Source organism: Perca fluviatilis, chromosome 17 (genome assembly GCF_010015445.1).
Source record: "Perca fluviatilis chromosome 17, GENO_Pfluv_1.0, whole genome shotgun sequence".
In the NCBI taxonomy this organism is placed as follows: Eukaryota; Metazoa; Chordata; class Actinopteri; order Perciformes; family Percidae; genus Perca; species Perca fluviatilis.
The window spans coordinates 29,645,969-29,668,066 of record NC_053128.1 but is presented as its reverse complement, the minus strand read 5'-3'; the positions used below and the strand labels follow the sequence as shown (position 1 = coordinate 29,668,066).

The 22,098-nt window shown below is 41.1% G+C and overlaps 1 protein-coding gene across 1 annotated transcript in view; it reads right to left on the bottom strand.

Annotated features, from left to right (window-relative positions):
* Window positions 1-835: 835 nt before the first annotated feature.
* The window catches only part of rasgrf2a (Ras protein-specific guanine nucleotide-releasing factor 2a), a 65,701-nt gene continuing 44,438 nt past the window's right edge, over window positions 836-22,098 (bottom strand). The window contains 14 exon segments of the mRNA XM_039779058.1: window positions 836-4,644; window positions 4,738-4,806; window positions 5,647-5,764; window positions 5,861-5,940; window positions 6,504-6,701; window positions 9,195-9,279; window positions 9,982-10,085; window positions 11,121-11,181; window positions 12,257-12,369; window positions 13,994-14,100; window positions 15,836-15,925; window positions 16,008-16,133; window positions 18,045-18,553; window positions 21,706-21,954. Of these exon segments, the coding sequence (XP_039634992.1) occupies window positions 4,549-4,644; window positions 4,738-4,806; window positions 5,647-5,764; window positions 5,861-5,940; window positions 6,504-6,701; window positions 9,195-9,279; window positions 9,982-10,085; window positions 11,121-11,181; window positions 12,257-12,369; window positions 13,994-14,100; window positions 15,836-15,925; window positions 16,008-16,133; window positions 18,045-18,553; window positions 21,706-21,954 (2,005 nt within the window). The 3' untranslated portion in view covers window positions 836-4,548.

Below are 22,098 nucleotides of genomic sequence, written 5' to 3'. Positions count from 1 at the left end.
ATAAATGTGTTTTGTGAAGCTAGTGACCTTTGACCGCCAAATTTGAATGCGTTCATTCTCAGGCCCAAGTTGTCATTCATGCCAAATTTAAATAAAAACCCGCCAGGGGGTCCTGAGATATCGTGTTCACAAGAATGGGCCGGACGTAGATAAGTACATACATAAAACAGCTATAAACATAATGCCTAAAAACTCCAAGTTGCACAACATAAAATGCACTTTAAGTACAAAACAAAATAAGTAAACGTGTAGTAAGTAAACTCATACACAAGGCTGTTTGTGGTCATTTGATTCATTGTCATTTTGTCTGGGAATAAACACGAAAAACTGAAGAAGACGCGTGATGCGTGAGTTCCTGCCATGGTTCATGACTGCGAATATCAACGAGGCATCGTACAGTACACGTGCGCGCCTGCCAGTCACACGTTGGATAAAAGGGTTTTCAGTGTAACAGCTTTCTGTGCATCTCATGCTAATAATGAACATGTTCTTAAATAAAGGGGAAATAGCCTGCTGCTGCTGCTGTCACAATGACAAGAGGAAGCAGAAGTGCCCCAAAGCGCAGGAGAGGGAGTGAAATTTTAGGCACAATGATAAAAAAAACCTGGCTCTCATATAGCTCAGTTCCCTTCATTCATACCAAAGAGCCGTTCAAAAGAAATGCATCTTCTACAAACGCAACATTACTTCTTGGAAGTCGTTCTTATCGCTCATCACAAAGCATGCCTGCAAAGTGCCATGGAAACTTCTTCTGTAACTCAAGTTACAGCATTGAGCACTCAGGGCCAACTGTATCTTCCTGTAACTGTCATAAAAACTGTTCGGAACAACATTATAATTCACTTTTGTTTGCTTTTATTGGGTGTAAATATCTGTACATTACACAAAGAAATGCATGGAAAAATACAACAGCAAAGCTGGAATTTCAAAGTATACAGTACTGTAAGAAAGCACGGGGTCTTATACGCTAATGCTTTTAAGAGTTTGAAGATTCCTGCCATCAGGAATGTGCCAAAATAAATGAATGAATCTAACAAAAGTCAGTAACAGTCAACTATAAAGAGAACAGTAATCTGAAGGACAGAAGGGACATCATGCTATATTCATGCTAGAAACACGGAGTCTATTGACATTCTTTACGTATCAATAGTGCCAAGGTATTACTATTACTAATACAATTAAGGTTTGAAATATGATTAAAAGATCACATTGACAAGGAACCTATAATAGTGATACATGTTAAAGAAATTTAACCGAAGGGCTTTGTATCATGTAAGAAACCTTTTAGGCCGAGACTCTTTAAAAAAAGAGCAGAAAGATTATTAAAATCAGAACGTTGTGTGTACAAAATCACTGACACTGAAAAGACATGATTTGTAGCAGAAATGCATTTGAATGTCAAGAAAGATGAATAAAATGTAAATCTTGTTTGCTGTGACCATATTTTCTGATTTTGTGTGTAAACTACAAAAGAGTTTTGCAGTTAACATGCAAATACAATAAAAGATAAACCTTTAGAAACAGGCGAGCCAGAAAGTATTACGTAAAGATACAATATTTTAACTGTCCTCCAGCTGTTTAGGGAACCCAGTGTGTCTCGACGCACACATATACATGAGGCTGGACTACCAACGGGGTACACCTTACACCCCCAGGGGGCCCCCAACTGCTTCAGGTTCACTGTGTGGGTGTTTGTGGTCATTTGATTCATTGTCATTTCGTCTGGGAATATGCACGACTCTGAGCTGCGTATGGTGCGTTCCATTTGAAATCTGAAGTTGGAATTTCCGAGTCGGAAATTTCAACTGGAATGCCCCCTGAAGTCAGATTTTCGACTAGGAAAAGTTGAAGAACCTCACAGTACTAGAGTGCAGATCGGGCCGCATTTTTCTGTCCGAGCCCGGCCCGCGTCCGACAGAGCGGTATCCGAACCCGACAGGCATTAAGATATTTACGTCCGAGCCAGACGATGTTTTCTCATACTAATGACACATGTACGTTTGTTTGTGTGGAAAGCTTTTATTAAGCTACTGTAGGAAGGCATTCGGAAAGGTCTACAGATCAGCGCACACGAGGAACAAGCGTTAACACAAGAGGCCCAATCATATCGCGCTGATGTGACGGAGCCCGACCCAAACATCATTTCTAAATATCTGTGCGAACCTGGCCCAGCCCATTGGGTACCGTCGGGCTTGGGTCGGGTTTCCATCCTCTACACAGTACCCAGACCTCAAAATCCAACATGGCTGCTCTGTGCATCAACAGTAGTGAAGCTGTAGTTCTATACAGTAAATAAGCTCTTTTGTCTTATTTTTGAATCACTAAATCGTACACAGTCCTGTCCAACTTCTGGCGATATGTTACGCTGTTTGTATGTGCAAAAAATGCGTTATCAACTGGTATTGCTAACAATGGCTAACCTGGATAGAATAAACCCCACTGTGAAATAAGTTATTCCGACTTGTTTTACTGGAGCGCGGTTAACTCGGGGGTAGTCCCTATCCACGATGTTCCACTTCCGGGATCGCTCCGTTGCTGTCAGAAATTCCGCTGGATTTCACTTTTCTCAGCCAGATGTGCGTCACCTTCCTCTGTCTCTGTGTTGGCGTTTTAAACTCCGGCTGATTTGTGAGGACTATGGTTAACTGCTCCTCAGATCTCTGCAGGGTAAATCCAGACAGCTAGCTAGACTATCTGGCCAATCGGAGTTTCCTGTTGCACGACTAAAACAACGAAACGTACACATTAGCGCCGCCTATGACGATTGTAATTGGTTTTACGAAATCCCCATAAACCAGAGCACGTTTTTATCCCGTCCCGTAATGCTGAGAGGACTAGCCGGACCCTCCTTCACAGTGCTGTGGAGGAAGGTCTGGCAAAGCGAGACTAACGTGGGTGTGACGCCATTCCCCGGTAAATGGAACGCACCATAAGTCCAGTGAGCTCCTCCTGAGCTGAAGTTTAGGCAGGCTTCACCCCTAGGGCTCTAAAAGTTGTAGCAGCATTTTCTTTTGGAGGGATTTAGCCATTTCAATGACAGGGATCGCCTACCCACGTGCAAATGTTCCACCAAAACAAGTTTCACAATTTTGCAAGGTCACAGTCACTGCATCCGGAGTTTAATGCCGCCCAAGACGATTGAGATTGGTTTAAAGAAATACAAACTTAAAGCGTTTTTTCTCCTAGAATTATGATGGGTTCAGCCAGACCTTTCATCAGCACTGAGACCATATCTCCTTGAGATGATTTCAATCAATGTTGTGTTTACAGCTTGTAGCACTGCCTCCAAGAGGCCAAAACATTTTTTCTGCCTATGCTTCCAGAGAGCGACTTCCACTGGCACACAGCATCCATTTCACTTTGTATATCCTGTGCAGAGGCTTTGTGTAAATAGTGCATATTTCAACCACACAGCAAACCTTGGGCCCAATAAAGAGGCAAAGTCCCTCTACTTCCGGTGGACCCAATGGGACCTAATTATGTAAAAAAATAATCTGTCCGGTAGTCCAACGGCGAGAGAAATAATACTTTTTTGAGCCTATTTAAATTGAGCCATGAATTACACATATATTGTCAGATTAAAACAATTTGCAGGTGAAGAAAGTCAGTTTGTTGTAGGTTTGCCGTAGTGAAACCGCTCAGTGAACTACATATCTAATCTCACACAATATACATAAGCTTGCTAACTGCTCCGGTTGCAAGCTAGCTAGCTAGCTAGCTAACTTAGCTCTGATCCACAACAGATGTAACCTTATCTTACCTGATGGGTTTTAACCGGCATCTTTTCATCAGCCGGGAAGAGAAAGAATGAGCAAGACCTGTTTGTTTGAGTTACATCCCAGTACACAACACAGACACTGTAGCTTCAGCAAGACATCACTTACTTTGGGATGATTAGTCTTTCTAATTACGTATTTAATTACGTATTTTCAGTCTTATACTTCAACAGTTTTTCGACAGACTTTCTTGATTTAAAAAATTATCTTTTAAATTGACCAACATTTTATGTGTCTCAATTCAAATGGGATCAAATATTTATTTATTTCTCGCCGTTAACTACAGTACATATTTTTTCCTAAATAAGGTCCCATGGGGGTCCACCGGTAGGGGAAGGACTTCGCCTCTCTATGGATAAGCAGGTTAATCTGGCCATAATTACATAAATAATGTAAAACTCATCTGACAATGTTTATGTGCAAGACTACAGAGGCAGATTGTTTGGTATTTACAATGTGACAGCAGCAACTGTTACTTACTAGTGCCATGTTTGGCTAGCCAACATGAGTGTTTCTACAGTCATAACTGTACGATTGTATGGCAGAGTTGTGTATGTTATACAGTTCATTCTGTTTACTAAATGTACACATCAGATATTTACACAAAAAGGCACATTTTCTCCTGAGTTTCCTTAGCACAATAACTGGTGGTGTTTCATAAAACAACCCCTGCTTTATTAAGAAAGAATCTCAAGTTGCGTTAATCACTGATATTGTTAGATGGATATATTTTGTATATCACGTCTGTGTTAATATGTTTGGGTGTGAAATGTTAACCAGGTGGTACTCGAGGTTCGATCTTCAGTGAGAGCTCATAAAGGGTATCTTCATCCATCACTAGTGTCTTATCCAGGAGGAACTGAGTCACCTGGAGAGAGTCAGGGCAGGCAAATAGATTGTGTTAATAGTTAAATACTAATCACTTCCATATTGCACAAATAATGCATTTTATCAGACACACTTTTGGTTGGTGCTCTATCCTGTAAGGTGCTTGCTGGAACTGACGAATCTCCCGGATAATATGAGAAATCTAAGAGAGTAGAGACAGAGTTAAAGAACAACTTAATCAATGGACCGTTAGCTAAACCCCCATCCCCTTTAATTTTGCTATTCCTGTGGAAGATTAACCATCAAAATTCATTGCCAATGGGTCATACATTTTAAGAAGTGACAGACAAAAGCAGCTTCTCATTTCTAGCCTTTGAACTTTAAATTTGCCGTTGTTACAGACAGATTTTATAAGTTATAGCTAGTTTGCTAGCTAATTAAGCTAACTCATTAGCTGAGTTGTTTGAAAATGTCTCCAGCTGCCTTTTAATCCAGCTGACTCATTTAAAAACGTGAATCCTATAAAATAAGTCTTAAATATATTTCTGAAACAATGTGTCTTTAATTCGAGACAGTTGTAGACTAAAGCACCCTTTCATTTCTAGCCGTCAACTTGCGATTTTGCTGCTTAAACTAATAACTGTCGCTAACAGATTTTATCAGCTATAATTAACTAGCTCATGAAGCTAACTTTAGCTTAATTGTTTAAAAATGCCTTCATCTGACTTTAATGTTACAGCTGACAATTTTTTAAACAGGAATCCTGCTCATATATTTTTTGAAAACTAACACAAATCCAATAAATAGCACGACAAAGCTCGAAGATGATGTGCTCCTTGGTCTAAGAAGTGCTTGGTTACTGTATGAAGTAAGCTAGTTAGTCTGACAAGCTAACAATTGTAGCTTACGTTGGAAGACTTTGGTTGTTGTATTTTTGGTTTTGGAAAGGCTTCTTTTTCAGGGGAAGGGTTTAGCTAACAGTCAATTGGGCTTTCATAAGCATTATTCAAGACCGGGAGCAGGTAAAGTGAATATTCGTTACCATCCTCATCTTGGAGAAGTTAACCAGGCCCTCCTCCGTGAAGTTGGGTGTTCCCTCCTCAATGAAAGCCAGGTCAGTGAGGTACATGCCCAGGTATGGGACGCATGGAGGGTTACAGCTACACACACACGTACATACAGCGCAAACAGACAGTTTTTAAGCACTGGATTCAAACATCTGTTGTTTTTTTTCTCTGGTAATTAGCAGTATTTACTTTTTCAGTGTCTCTCTGAGATTCTTGAACCTCCCTTCTGATGACACCGTCTTCTGCAGGCGGTCCATGAGCGCCTTTGTCTAAAAACAAAACAAAGAAATCGTAAAAAAGGTTTTACGGAGAGAGTAACGTTTTATTTTTAGCAACTTGTTAAAAAGTCCCATGACATGGTGCTCTTTGGATGCTTTTATATAGACCTTAGTGGTCCCCTAATACTGTATCTGAAGTCTCTTTTATATAGACCTTAGTGGTCCCCCAATACTGTATCTGAAGTCTCTTTTATATAGACCTTAGTGGTCCCCTAATACTGTATCTGAAGTCTCTTTTATATAGACCTTAGTGGTCCCCTAATACTGTATTTGTATCTCTCATAGGGGGGCAAAATTCTCTGGGTGGGCAAAGCAGAGAAAGGGGAGGTAACCTTGCTCCTTATGACCTCATAAGGAGAAGATTCCTGATTGGTCCATCTGAGCTTTCATTTTCTCAAAGGCAGAGCAGGATACCCAGGGCTCGGTTTACACCTATCACCATTTCTAGCCACTGGGGGACCATAGGCAGGCTGGGGGAATGCATATTAATGTTAAAAAAACCTCATAAAGTGAATTTTTCATGCCATGGGAACTTTAAATGAATGGATTCCAACCTGTTTGCAGACTTTTGCCCAGGTCTTCTTCAGCCTGAAGATGGCGCTGCGGTTGAGCGCCGAGGTGATCTCCAGCACGCCGTTGTAGTTGTTGAGGCAGCGGCAGATATCGGCCACCGCTAGCCACTTCTCTATGGAGCTGGCCCTGGAGCCCACGTCAGTGTGGGTCATTATCTGAGACGCCACAAGGTTACTCATCTGTGGAGAGAGGTTGAGAGAAATAGACAGTTCCCCTTTGTTTGCAAATATTCCACACTTAGTTACCAGTTTATTAGGTACACCTAGTTAAAGATACTTAGTTACCAGTTTATTAGGTACACCTAGTTAAAGATACTTAGTTACCAGTTTATTAGGTACACCTAGTTAAAGATACTTAGTTACCAGTTTATTAGGTACCAGTTTATTAGGTACACCTAGTTAAAGATACTTAGTTACCAGTTTATTAGGTACCAGTTTATTAGGTACACCTAGTTAAAGATACTTAATTACCAGTTTATTAGGTACACCTAGTTAAAGATACTTAATTACCAGTTTATTAGGTACACCTAGTTAAAGATACTTAGTTACCAGTTTATTAGGTACACCTAGTTCAAGATTTATTCAGTACTTGTTTTTAGAGAGGTGCATATATAACTTTACGGTTATTTTCAAAGATTATTTTTAGGTCTATATTTTCACAGGACAGCTGAAGACACGAAAGGTGAGAGAGAGGGGGAACGACACGCACCAAAGGGCCGCAGGTCGGAGTCGAACCCACAGCTGCTGCATCGAGGAGTTAACTTATATATACACACACACACACACACACACACACGTGCGCCTGCTCTACCAACTGAGCTAACCCGGCCACAACTTTACAGTTATTTTGCTGTAGTTTGTAAAGCTGTGTGCGTTAGGGTTGACAATTTTAAAGAAGTAGAAGACTATGTATAACTATTTTTATTTTGCACTTAAGATGTTTGTTTTTTTAAATATTTGGTCTACCTTTATTGATATAAACAAGGTTGACAAAACTTGACACCACAAACTTGAGCCACAAAGTTGAATCAACACCTCTCTTAAAGAGAATTATAACTTCATGAAGGAAGGTTTTTTGTAGGGCTGAAACTACAGATCATTATCATAATCGTCTGATTAGGGCTGGACGATTATCGAAAATGTATCGACATCGAAATTCTGAAGCTGATATAGACGTATTTTTCCCATGAAGATAATTTCGATAATTTTTATAATACTAAAATGTGACATTTTCATTTCAAGCAATGTGTGCTTTCATTTCAATTTTACACATTTTCAATAAATAGCCATAATAGTTCCCGCTTTGTGAGTTTCCTTCAATGGTTTTAAAATAAGCACTTTTCAATTCGAAAAAAATATCTCACCTTCAATATTTGAGTTTATTTACAAACCTTGCAAATGAACTATGGAGAAAAAAAAAAAAAAAAAACTCCGGTGAAGGCCCGTAGCGGTCCTGACGTGCAAATCGGTCGTCCGGTCACACAGACCTCTGTAGTGAATTTGCAGCCATAACTCCACAAAAGGCCAAAATAGCCAATTTGGCGCTCTCTCTCTTCATTCTTTTCCTCAGCACCTGCTCATTAAAGGTGCAGTAGGTAAGTCTTATAAAACTAACTTTCTGTCATATTTGCTGAAACTGACCCTATGTTCCAGTAGAACTACATGAATTATGTAATTAAAAAAAATCCAGCTCCTCTGGCACCTCCTACAGCCTGTAGTGCGATTGGCAAAATACCACCCAGTTGATTTTCTCCAATCAGGGCCACAGGGAGGGGTCTATCTGCCTGTCAATCACTGCTCAGGCACGTACACGCATATAAGAGCGTTCTCCCGTCCCCCTTCCCTTAGCACGAGCTGCAGAACGGTTTCCCAAAACTCGGGTGAATATTGGAGAGGCTTTTCAGAGGTGGTGTGGCTGCAGGATTTTAAAGATCTGAAGAACGATGCAGATGTAGCCACATTTCCTCTCGACAGGTAACATAATTACCATGAATGATTTATCTTTCACTTGGTTATTAGTAGTCAAAAGTCCACAAAGTTACGCTGGTGAGGATGATAGTAACGTTAGCACAGTGGTCGCGCTGATATGATGCTGAAATGGCTAACGCTAGCCTGCTAGTTAGCATCGTTTTACTGTTGGTGAGTAAACATTGTGTTAGTGTTTAGTTGTCTGACATGCCGGCCGGCAGTTCTGTCACACTCCGTTGTGTGGGAGGGGCTTAGGAGACGGCTTGGGCTTCATCAGAAAGGAGGGAGGGACTGAGAAGTTGTCGATGTTCAAATTTGTTGGCAAAGTCCTGGATCTTCACAAACTTACCTACAGCAGCTTTAATGTTATGGCTGCCATAAAAGCCAAAATGCTGACTTCCTCCATAACCTCCCTAACTTTAGTGCAACAGCGTGCTGCGTCTGATGTCGTTTGTTATTGTTCTTTTGCGCATGCGGGTCAGTTCGAAACCGCAAACAGTTCACACTGGGATCGGATATATAAGCCACATTTTAAAAAGGTCATGTAAACAGCCAAATAAAAAATCTGAGCAAAAAAAATCTGAATTAGGCATTAAGACTTGCGGTGTGAACGTAGCCAAAGTTGCGGATTCATTTTCTGTCGATCAACTAATTGATTAAAATGGAAAATTTGGAGAAAAAAAAAAAAAGCCGGTTTAGTCGTACGTCATTAAAATGCTGGCTGGTCTTCATGATGTACGGCGTCCTCTCGGTCTTGTCGACCTTCATCCAGCCCTGACCGAGGAACTCCCTGCAGGGACACAGAATAGTCAGACATACCGGAAGTACCTTTAAGGTCATTCTACTTTATACTACTTATACTTCAATATATTTTAGAGACTTTTTACCCCACTACATCTATTTGACATCTATAGTTACTTGTCATGTTGCAGATAATAGAAGAACTTTCAATATAAAATGTGATGTATTGTTGTGCAGTGTATGAAGTTTAGTTCAAGTTTTTTTAGATTATTATTTTGCGTATTTTGAACATGTAAAAAAAAAAAAAAAAAAAGAGATAAATAAGAACATTTCAGTACAGGAAAGAAAACAGACAAACAAAGTCCTCAGCAAACATATCTTTCAAAATTATATGATTCAAAAAAGGATTTCCACTTTTTTCAAAAAGTAGTAGGAAGAAGTTATAAAAACTTTTCTGGTTCTCCCTTCTTTTTTATATTTTTTATACTTTAGTTAAATATGAAAAAATTTAATTCTTTACCTATTTATATGCATTTATACATACACGAACATATACACACACATATAGGTATAAATGTTTAATAAATAACATTTCTTTCAAGGAAATTATTTTGGAAATTACAAACCCATAAAAAAAGATTTAACAACATTTTCTTTAACAATTAGCCATTTGAACCAACACTGGACTGCGGACCTGCAGGTGTACACGGTGTGAGCGTGAGGTGAACATCGTTCTGCGTGATGTACTCACTCGTAGGGAATACTCCTGAACACGATGTGATCCAGGAGTGTGATCTGTTCTGCCAGCTCCATGGCTGAGAGAGACTCAAAACACTCGGCCTTCGGACTCTCCACCTGGAAACACACGCAAACTATTTGTAGTCCAGAATTTCAAAAAGCTGTTTTGATGAACTACAGTACCAGTATGCTAAAAGGGGCTTTCACATTGGCCTCATTTAGTTTGGTTGAATCGCACTAGAGTTGGTTTTCCCCCTTGGTTCGGTTCGTTTGGGCAGGTGTGAACGCAGCAATCGCACTCTGACGTGCACCAAAAGTGGACCAAACAAGTGTGGTCTCGGTACACTTTCTTTTCTTTTTTTACTATTATTTTTTCGGCATTTCTGCCTTTAATGGATAGAACAGCTATGAAAGGGGAAGACATGCAGGACTTGACCCCTGGACCTTCTGCATCGATGCATAAACCTATATATATGTGCGCCTGCTCTACCCACTGAGCTAACCTGGCCACTCTCTGTTCACTTTTAAACAAACTCTGGAGCGGTTCGTTTGTGGGGAGAACGTGATCCGACTTCAAACATTTTTGGACTAAACCAGCTGGCGTAGTCCGATGCGCTGTGCATTATGGGTTGAGGACAAGTTTGCACTTTAGCATCACAGCCCCATGGCACCTCGCGGACAAACTTGAAGTCATGAGTAGTTTATGAAATACGTTCAAAGACACATCTGGCCAATGATGTGAATGTTGTCACATGACTTGTGTTGCTGCATTTTGGTTCACCAACTCCTCAACTGATTTGGACCGGAGCAAACAGTGTGGTGTGAAAAGGAATCGAAAAGGCTGATAAATACTACAATGTATACTTTTTTGCCCTTGGTCCTGACCAAATGAACCGAACGACAGATGTGAAAGCACCCCAAGTTAACTCCACATACTGGGAATCCACCTATGACTGGGAATTCACCACATTACACAGAAACTACTGTAGAGCTGCTGGTGTTCCTTAAGGGAGTGATGTTATTCTTACCACAATGAAGTGTAGTAGGGGACAGCTTGTCTGGAGATAAATAATTTCAACAATTGCTTAAAAATTTACCCAGAATAAACTAAAATCTAAGTTCTTTGTGTTGCTGACAGGCGGCAGTACTGACCATCTGTAATATGTCCTCTATCTTCAGCTGAGCATCATCTTGTTCTTCTTGAGAAAGGGCACTGCTGAGCAAAACAGACAGCGTTACAACATGTGTGCATAGTGTACTGTAGTACTACTGTAGTAGTGTGATTGAGATTTTATTTCATGTAAAACCGAAGAACTAGAGAGCTTCTCGTCTCTGTGAAAATAAAGACTGTGCTCTTTGGTAGGGGAGCATGAACGTGTGTGTGTGTGTGTGTGTGTGTGTGTGTGTGTGTGTGTGTGTGTGTGTGTGTGTGTGTGTGTGTGTGTGTGTGTGTGGTGTGTGTGTGTGTGTTATTTTTTGTTGGATGTCTTTGGCACTTTGGTTTTACTTGTAATGAAGGGAGCGATACAAATAAATTTAAATAAATACATTTTTAAAGATTATTTTCTTTTGGCATTTTAGGCCTTTATGCGTCGAGGACTGAGCCTCTGTATATGGGCATGTGCTCTACAAGGTGATCTACCCAGGTACCAAAAAAAACATTATGACAAAAGGTAAAATGCCTGTATTACATCTGGCACATTCTAACTAGAATAGACCTTTTTCACAGAAGACATGTTGACATGTCACAGTAGGAAAACCACAGGTGTATTCAAACCATTACTGATGGCTGCATTCCACTTAGGAGAGGTCCTGGTATTAAACCATTACTGATGGCTGCATTCCACTTAGGAGAGGTCCTGGTATTAAACCATTACTGATGGCTGCATTCCACTTAGGAGAGACCCTGGTATTAAACCATTACTGATGGCTGCATTCCACTTAGGAGAGGTCCTGGTATCAATTTCAGCTTTGCTTTTCCTACTATGACAAGTCAAAATGTCTGCCATGAAAAAGGTCCATAAGATTCATATAAAAAGGTCAATGCGTTTTGGCATCCAGCCTTCAGGTAACATAAAGGGAAGGCATGAGGGGAAACAATATAATGCTCCAGATAAGAAAATCTGCATTTGCAGATATTTCGTAATCAGGGTAAATCTAAAACAGTGTTTACATAGTCTTTCCCAAATAATTACTGCAATCACCAGGGGGCAACTTGATTGATAGACAGACAGACACATGAACAGTATATAAGATCCCATATCTATAACTCTTTTCTGACTTTGTACCTTAATATGTTTGATGTTGCTTTCCTCTCCTGAGGCAGCAGGTCTGGATCTCGTAGCACCTCTTCCAACAGACCGATCACCCCCATCTTCAGCTCACTGTTCATGTCAAAGTCCTGAAGATCAACACATTTATACACATTTATTAGGGGTGCATGATATATCGACTCAATATCGTTATCGCAATATCACGTTGCGCAATATTATATCGAAAGGGGTTGCAACAAAGTTGGTTTTCAACAGAGTGACAGTGTAAGTGAAGAAAAAAAACTTTTTCTTCACTTACACTGTTTTCTTTATGAATCTATTTTGATGCATTTTCCCATAACTTTGGTAATTTTACATAGGTTTAAAAATATCAAAATTAATATCTATATCGCAATATCACATTTGTAAATATCATGCAACCCTAACATTTATCATATTGCATGTTGGCAGTAAGACTGACTTGAGCAAGTTCAGAAAATGTTGTTCTAGTTGTCGGGGTCCAGTACATGTGGGTGGGGGGCACTTGGGAACTATTTGGGTTGTTTGTATGGACAGGAACTTGATTTGACTATTTCAAGTGTGTATTGTATTTCTTTTGCTTGTTATTTTTGAAAATAAAAGAGACCATGTTCAAAAAGAAAATGTTGTTCTGTCCTGTAAAGTTCAAGTTATGATTATTCATGTGACATTTTTCTAATTTAAAATTGATAATTATTTGAAAATATTTGCTATATAATTATTATATTATATTTCAAAAAATGGTTTGCATCCAAAGCTCCACTGCTGTAAATTGATGTCTTATCACGTCTCCAGCTACAGAGACGGCACATGAGAAGGATGCCCTCTAGAGGACATTTACATCCAGTGTCGTACTGTCATTTTTGCCCAAACAGCAGTCAAAATGTCAAAAACATAACCTTAAAACATTTGACTTCATTTCTGGTTTTGATTGACAGAGACCCCTAGAGGCAGACAATTACAGATTGTACATTTAAATAAATACAAAACCAAAAATTACTTGGGAGGGAAAAACTACCAAGTTAATTTACTGTAATGTTTATAGACCAATAGAACTTACTGTTTTTTTTTTTTGTAAGATAATAAAAGATCTTCTTGATTTGAATTTAAGTTTTTTCACAAGTGTTCCCATCCTTACTATAAGCGATCACTCCCACGGACCCATGAACTGTGTTCATCAACAGGACCAAATAATACATGTTTAAGTTTTCAGACTACTAACATCCAAGAACAGAAATAGCATCTTATATAATCTCCAAAGAAGACGATAGTCCTTTCACTGTCCCCGGGGAGGATGCTGACCTTTCTGCATGCGTCCTGGGTGGTAGAAAAGACACGCAGAGCAAAGAGCACCTCCGTCGGGGAAAAGATTAACAGGAGAGGACACACACACACACACACACACACACACACACACACACACACACACACACACACACACACACACACACACACACACACACACACACACACACACACACACACACACACACACACACACACACACACACACACACACACACACACACACACACACACACACACACACACACACACACACACACACACACACACACACACACACACACACACACACACACACACACACACACACACACGGAGGGGGGTGATGGTGATGAAAACAGACACAAAAACAGGCTCTTTCAGGTGTCCTCTCCAGGTTTGGGTCTTCTGGACACACATGTAGTAAAGGACTCTCTGTTGTGGACTCACCTGCGAGTGTTTGGAGACCCAGTGTCGCAGCACGTTGAGGACTCGGTTGGTAGCAGCTCTCCGGATGATGAATTCTTTGTCACAGACTTTTTCAGAATTACTAAAACCTAGGAGGAAAGAAATGAAAGCTTAGGACAACCATTTCAAACACCGTAGGTCATTCTTGCCCTTCAGCTCCCTGTTAAAAGCCTTGAATATCTGGAGTATGGAAGTGTAAAAACAACAATCAGGGATGGAAGAAATACTCAGATATATTACTGAAGCAAAAAGTAGCATCATTACAGTGTAAAACTAGTGTTACAATTTTACTTCCATAAAACTACAGCAGCACCGAAAGTAAAACTACTTGTTACTAGGGTTGGGTATCGGGGATTTTTACACACACACACACACACACACACACACACACACACACACACACACACACACACACACACACACACACACACACACACACACACACACACACACACACACACACACACACACACACACACACCGTCTGCGACATTTAAGAACGGCTTGTTTATTGCTAAGGCCATATGGTCAAAATTAAATGAAATAAAAATGCAATAATAACTTATTTCACCAGTAAATTCCTGTTAAACAACAAAAACAACCACCAGATGGGAAAAGGGTATTTTACAATAACTTTAAATGCACCACGAGGCTAACTGTTTCAAGTAAACGCACCGTCTGTGTTGTTTTACAGACAGCAGCAGCTGCAGACTGTTACGTCCCGCTGTTGGAAGCCTCTACAGTGAAATACAGTCACACTTTACACCGTTTAGCTGTCCGCATTTTAACCGTGTTTAATCCAGCCAAGTACAGTGTTAACTAACGTCACATGCAGCGATGCTTCTGTTGCCTGCAATGTCCATTTCGGAGAATCAGAGAGAAGCGCGGACATTCAAGTTGCACTGAAATGAGGCATCTGCGTTGCTATTCGGTCCGGTAGATCCTGTTAGTTAAGGAACCTGTGCCGTAGTAGCACCGGGTCTCTGTACACAACCCTACTCGTTATGCAGAATGGCCCATTTCAGAATAATATATACAGTATTATATTATTTGATTATAATTATTTATGCATTATTTTGTTCATCACTTTAATGTTGCAGCTGGTAAACGTTCCTTAATCGACAGATCTGTAAAACAGTTTCTCCACAAAGAAACCTGCAAAAGCACAACTTTAAATCTTGTCTACCAGAGAAGTGCTCAGAAGTTTCTTTGAAATAAATCATTCAGCGTGAAAAGGCATAAAAAATGACAAATGGACTTAAGAAATCTAAGTCGACTGAGACCAAACAGCAGATTAGTCGACTAATAGACTATGGTCCCTATCTTGTACTCAGCGCAATTGCCTTTGTGCACCGACGCATAAATTAAGGAATGTATTTGCGCTCCCGGGGGCGGTTCAGCGAAAAGAGGAGGCGTGTTCAGGCGCAAACGTTCCCCAGTGGTATTATGCAGTTTCAGAAAACAATTCCGCCACAGACCAGGAAAAACCTGGTCTAAAGTCAGTGGCGCAGATCACGGAAGACTTGCATCATGTGGACGCGCCGACAGTGTTGTTGTCATTACTTAGAATAACTCATGGGGCGACAGAAACTACACACTGTAGCTTTAACCAGGTGCTTGAACAATTTACAGCAGAAGCTCTCTGAGAATCTCATTTATATCCAAGATAATATGGTATTGTAACTGAAATTTCCCTAACCTACTCGATTTCAAAATGTAATCAAATCGGGACATGGTGAATCAGAATTAAATCGGGAAATCACTGGCGATACCCGGCCCAACCAAGTTGTGTGTCTTTTGTCCTTCGTGGCTTGCCGTGCTCACCCTGGGAGCTGCTGTGCCCGGCAGCAGCAGTGGCGATCGCAAACGCTGAAGCCGGCGACATCGTGCAGCGGGAGTTCTCCCCCGGTGTGACTGAGAGGAACCAGAGACATTAGAAGAACTGCATGACATTGTACAAGTGTGTATCTGTGTGCGTTTGTACACGTCAATGTACCTCCCGACTGTCTGTAGCGGAGATGCCTCGGCGTCGACGGCGAGCGACAGGGAGACATGTCGCCCGGCTCGCTGCTGGCCAGGGATTCAGGAAGAAACTTGTCCAGAGAAACTGACTCCAGGACAGCTGTTAGAGGGAAAGAAAAGTCATCCGTCACACGATGTAACAAGACCACGAAAAAACATGCACACGTCTTTTGTAGGGCTGCAACTAACGAATAGTTGCTTGGTCTATAAAATGTCAGAAAATTGTGAAAACTGTGCCCAAGATGACGTCCTCAAACGTCTTGTTTTGTCCACAACTTTACTGTCAGAGGAGTGAAGAATATTCACATTTAACAAGCTGGAATCAGCGAACTCTTACTTTTTTGCATAAAAAACTACTCAAACCGAAAAAATAATTAATTTAATAGTTGACAACTTATCGATTAATCTTTGCAGCTCTAGTCTTTTACTTCTGTGAGGTTTGATTGTACAAATCAGATTAAACTAGAGGTAGAGGAAGTATTCAGATGAGTTACTGAAGTAAAAGTACTAATAACACACTGTAAAAATAGTCTGCTGCAAGTAAAAGTCTGTTAAACAGAATATAAAAACATCTATAATAGAATAAGACTGGTATGAAATACAAGAATAAAAGTTAAAGTGTGGTGTTACAAATTAACAATTACTTAAAAAAGGCAGCTTCAAAACACAAACAAAAGTCTTCAGCCTTGATTTAAAAGAATTGAGTTGCAGCAGACCTGCAATTATCTTGGAGTTAGTTCCAAATATGTGCTTCTCCGTGTTAAGTTCTGACTCTAGGGACAGAAAGCCCAAACTTAAAGTAATTTTGTTTGTTTTAGCCACCAAACAGCCACCTGTTTGTGAAATTTGTGCACATTAATTTGCAATGCCCCTAAACTTGGCTGCCTTGTGTGCTCCGTTTTTGTGTGGGAGTTAAATATAATACACATTAGAGGGTAACACGGGAATCAATTGTCGCTCTCATCCCATCCCGAGCCCACAAAAGTACTCCATCCAGACTGCCCCCCCAAAAAAATCCTGTTGTGCAAAATCCCGAGAGAAAGACTCCTGAATCCCGTCCCACTCCCATTTCGTTCCCTATGTTGTCTAAAGTTATCAGACTCGGGTAGGGTATTACCCGAGTTATAAGTGGTTCTCTTTTCTAAAACGAAATGCCTCGCAATCTTTGGGCGCACCTCAGCGGATTGCAGCGTCGGTTCTTAATTTAATCTCCGGCTCTGTCCCTGCTCCCATTGATTTCTATGCTCGATCCATCCCGAACACGTTACCGACTGTAAAACTGACTCCCGTACCGCGGGAATCACATGACCCACGGGAGTCCCGAAAAATTTTCGGCCTCTAATACACATACAGTATATTTGTTACATAAGTGATCTTAAAATACTGCGTCTGGATACAAATAAATCAGCAATAAAGCCTTTGAACGCTGTTGTTCATGTGTATATTTGGCCTGCTGGGTCATAAGCTGCTGTATTTTAGGCGTTATTGGAGAGCTGCTCTCCTTTCCACCCATTCAATATGTCATTTTCCTCTCCGCCTGCAACAGAAGAGCTCCGTTAGTGTTTCTCTCTTCATTTTCTTTCTCTCCTTTCCAATTTGTTGTTTTGTCTGCGACTTTCTGACCTGGTGCTCAGCCACCGTTTTTACAGTGAACGAGCTGTCGGGCGGGGAGCCAGATGGTTATCTAAGAGCACGATTATTCCTCTGTTGGGTAACGCTGACCCATTTATGTCCACTTTTCCCCTTGAGTCTGTTTGGGTTGTCGGTCCACTGTCCGTGATGTGTCACATTTGAGCATAATATTAGTAATGAAGAAATCATTTTCATTCAGAACTTGAAGTCACTTTGCAGTAGCTGTTACTAAACTCTGCATTTGCCCGTTTTTTTTTTAAAACCACAATTTCGTGACACTCCCAACAGTCGACACTGAGGCGCGTGCCCACACATGGGCTGATGTTCACACGTTCCCGTCAGCGTGTGAATCATATGCTTTTGTGTTCCAGCTACATACCCCTGCGGATGCTGCGCCTCAGCTTCCCACAGAAGGCGTCGATGCGAGGCAGCTCTCCGCTGACGTCCTCCCCTTCAGCTGGGCTCAGCTCTGGCGAGCTGGAACCGCGGCTGAGGTCCAGTGGGGCCTTGGTGGAGGTGGGGGGCGGCGAGGACACCCCAGAGGCCTGGGGGAGGCTGGGAGAGCGCGTGGCGGTGGGCGGAGGAGAGGAGAAGCCAGAGGGGGCCCTGGTGGAGGTAGGGGGAGGAGAGGAGATGGAGGGGCTGTGGCTGGAGGTGGGGGAGCTGGCTGCAGAGGAGGTGGGGGTGGTGGAAAGGTCCAACGCTCCGGCTTTCCCACCGATGGGGGAACTGAGGGAGAGCTTGCGCGAGTGGACGGGGGAGACGGTGCGAGAGGGGATGGTGAGAGGAGGAGGAGAGGAAAACTTGCGGCACAGCCTCGGGGATTTGTTGTTCAAGGGGTCCGTCGCCCACGAGCTCTGGTTGGTGGCGAAGAAGAGCTCCAGAGACCTGAGAGACAAAAAGAAGAGTCCATCTGTACATCTGTCTCCAACCAACGCTGATAAAACCCTAATGGTACGAGTCCACTGGCAGCATCTTTTCCGCGCTTCCCATTTAGGGCTGCACAATTAGAGTTAGTTAATTAATAGAAAAGTACACTTTAAAATGTAATTAATTCTTTTTTTAGTGTGACATTTAATGTCCAATTCGATTTGTTCAATAAAAGAACGTTGGAAATGATTTTTTCGGGTTTTTTAAAATTCAACAAGCAAGATCTGTAGATCTGTCTCTAACTAATGCTGATAAAACCCTAATGATACGAGTCCACTGGCAGCATCTTTTCCACGCTTCCCATTTAGGGCTGCACAATGTGTATTTTTTATTTTTATTTTTATTTTATTAAATCGTTATCGTGATATCAACTTGCACAATAGACCCATCTCCAAAGGCTGTGACATATCGCCAAAGACACTCTTTTGAGTTAGTTGATAGAGTGTATTAATAAAAAAGTATACTTTAAAATGTAATTAATTATTTTTTTAGTGTGACATTTAATGTCCAATTCAATTTGTTCAATAAAAGAACGTTGGAAATGATTTTTTTTTAAGGTTTTTTAAATTCAACAAGCAATTGCGGTGGCGAAGAAGAGCTCCAGAGACCTGAGAGACAAGAGTCCATCTGTAGATCTGTCTCTAACCAACGCTGATAAAACCCTAATGGTACGAGTCCACTGACAGAATCATTTCCACGCTTCCCATTCATTGTTTATGTACAATGTAAAAGCAAAATCTTTACTCATCTAATTTCCCATCAAAATATCTAATAACACTTAATATAAGACACAATCATCTAGCATGTAATATTTCAGTGAGATATAGGGACTTGTTTTTTTAGACGATGCACCTTAAAGATCTCGTTAAGTGAAAGAGTCTTGAAGACATCTTGTTTTGAGTCGTATCTTAGACGAAACAAGCTTTTCTTTTCACATTTCATTAGGTTTTTAAGCTGCTGTGTAATTTATAAAAGGTGGATCAAATTTGAAGATCAAATATTATTTAAAGAAATCTTACCAAGTGAATTTTTACTTGCATTGGGCAGATTTTTTACTTATTACAAGCAAAAAACACCACCTTGTATTCATTGTTTTTTCTACTTATTTCTGAAGTTGCCTTTTTTTTTCCAGTGTACAAGCAGCCGGGGCAATGCATTCTGGTAGCGCCGCGACTTTCATGACGCAGGGTGTCGAGATGCCCACTCCTCATTTGCATAAGTTGAATCCAGGCAACTTTATGCAAATCGGAGGCGTCCAGCTCGACTCGCCACCTCTCGAAAACTTACTAAAATCTTTTAAACTGACTGTTTTTCCCGATCTAAGACGAAGACAGATTCAGCAACAGCAGCTTATTTCTCGCATACAATGTTTTCAGAAACACATTTCGCTGAACTACTATATAAGTGAAACTTTTCCAAACGAGTCGCCATGTTGGTCTGGTTTGAAATCCGGGAGCAGACAGCCCCACGTGTGAAGCGTTCGTCCAATCAGGCGCAGCCTGTTTTCTTTGCTTGTCACTGGTTCGTGAAGAGAAATTGCCCACCAAGCGTCCAATGCTGGGAAGCGGGGCGATGCCTGCAGCCAAAAAAACGCCTTTGTGGACACGTACTCTAATTCTACTGATGGTATTTACTTGGACTGGTCCAGTGCAAGCTGTGTGATCTTCAGACTGTAGTCAGGACAGAGGGACATGATGGACAGACGATCACACGAATGTTGCTCGATCCTGATACAGTGACAGGAAGAGAAGGAGGAGGAGGTGGTGTATGGCAGGGTGATAGATGAAGAAAGGAGGTGAATATTGAGGGGAGGATGAGAAGAACAACAGAACATGTGGAGATGGAAAGATGGAGTGAATGAATTGTAGCATGCAGTCTGTTACATGAGAGGAGAGGAAAAGACCAGGAGGGTGGATGAATGTGTGCAAACAAATAATAAACACAATCACAGCGTTGTTTACAGACATTATCAGACCTCAATAAGTATGTTTACATGCACACTAATATTCCACTATTATTCCGAATATGACAATATTCTGAATTTGATGCAGGTCATGTAAACAGTATATTCTGTTTGGATTTTCCGAATTAGGCGCTTTTGTGAATATAGCATTTTCTGATTAAGACATGTGGGATATTCCGGTATTTGGGTTTTAGAAGCATTATTTGGACATACAGCGCATTCAGAACATGTGTCTCAATCAGGGTTTTTACTGCAGTTTGTGACAGTTTACGGCCTCTTGCCGGTTTACGGTGAGCTCTGTGCCTTGCTATGGTTGTTGAACACAAACCAGCCGGCCGACAGTTTGCAGGCCAAAAGAAAAGGAGGAGAAACACAGCTACTTTTAAAAGAACATGAAAGACTTGGATATCAACAGGTTTTTGGACATGCACAAACATCGCAATGCCGACCTTTTCAAGAAGGTGGCTGAAGGAATGAAAGAGGGACGCTCCAACAAGTCTACCAGTGATGGAAAACTTAAAAAAATAAAAAAATCCTATTTTGCATGGCTGCATGTAAACAGGAATAATAGTTGAATATTACATTAGCCACGTAAACAGCTTAGTCAGTAGGGCTGCTCCTTCTTTGTCGATTAGTCGACTAATTGGTCGTTTTGGTCTTAGTCAACTTAGATTTCTTTACTCCATTAGTCATGTTTGATGCTTTTTTTCATGCTGAATGACTTATTTCCAAGAAACGTACGAGCACATCTCTGGTAAACAAGAATTAAGGGTTGACATTTGACCTAATAGATATCACCGTGAAACCTACTTCAATTACTGTCATTAAAAGCAATTTTTTGTTGTATTACACGTTTTCTGAAATGTTGTGTTTAAATATGCAAAGGAGGCATCATCTTATTCAATATATGCATCCTTTTGCATGACTCTTTGCAGAGAAACTCAGATTTACAGGTCTGTCGATTAAATCAACTAATCGATTAGTCGGTACAGTTGAACGAGTGTTAGTCGACTAAGAATTTCTTCAATCGAGCACAGCCCTATAGCCCTACAGAACATTGTCTTTTTCGAAATAAGAGCAAAAATCTGACTATTATGTAGTCAATGTACCTACAGTAGGGGTAACACTCTGACACAGTGATGTGTACCTGACAGGTATGGAGGTAAACGGCTTCTTGTAGATGTCCGCCAGCTTGTCGATGACCACGGCCGCTGTGGTGAAGATCCTGTACGTGTGGAGGAAGGTGTTGAGGAAATCTATGGAGAGGAATCGCAGGTCCGTCAGTCGTTCCAGGAGGCGCTCCACGCTGGCGTATCGGATCTGAGGGACCTTGCAGGAGTTGAGCGTCTTGCTGAAGCAAATGTCGACGTCGTCTTTATGCAGTCGGGTGTCAGACCTGACAAAAAGGACGTCCTCATGGGCTTTGGGAAAACACTGATCCACATTTTTCACCATTTTCTGACATTTTATAGACCAAAACAACTAATCTATTAAACGTTAGTTGCAGCCCTAAATGGGTTTTCAGTGTTCGTCTGTCTCT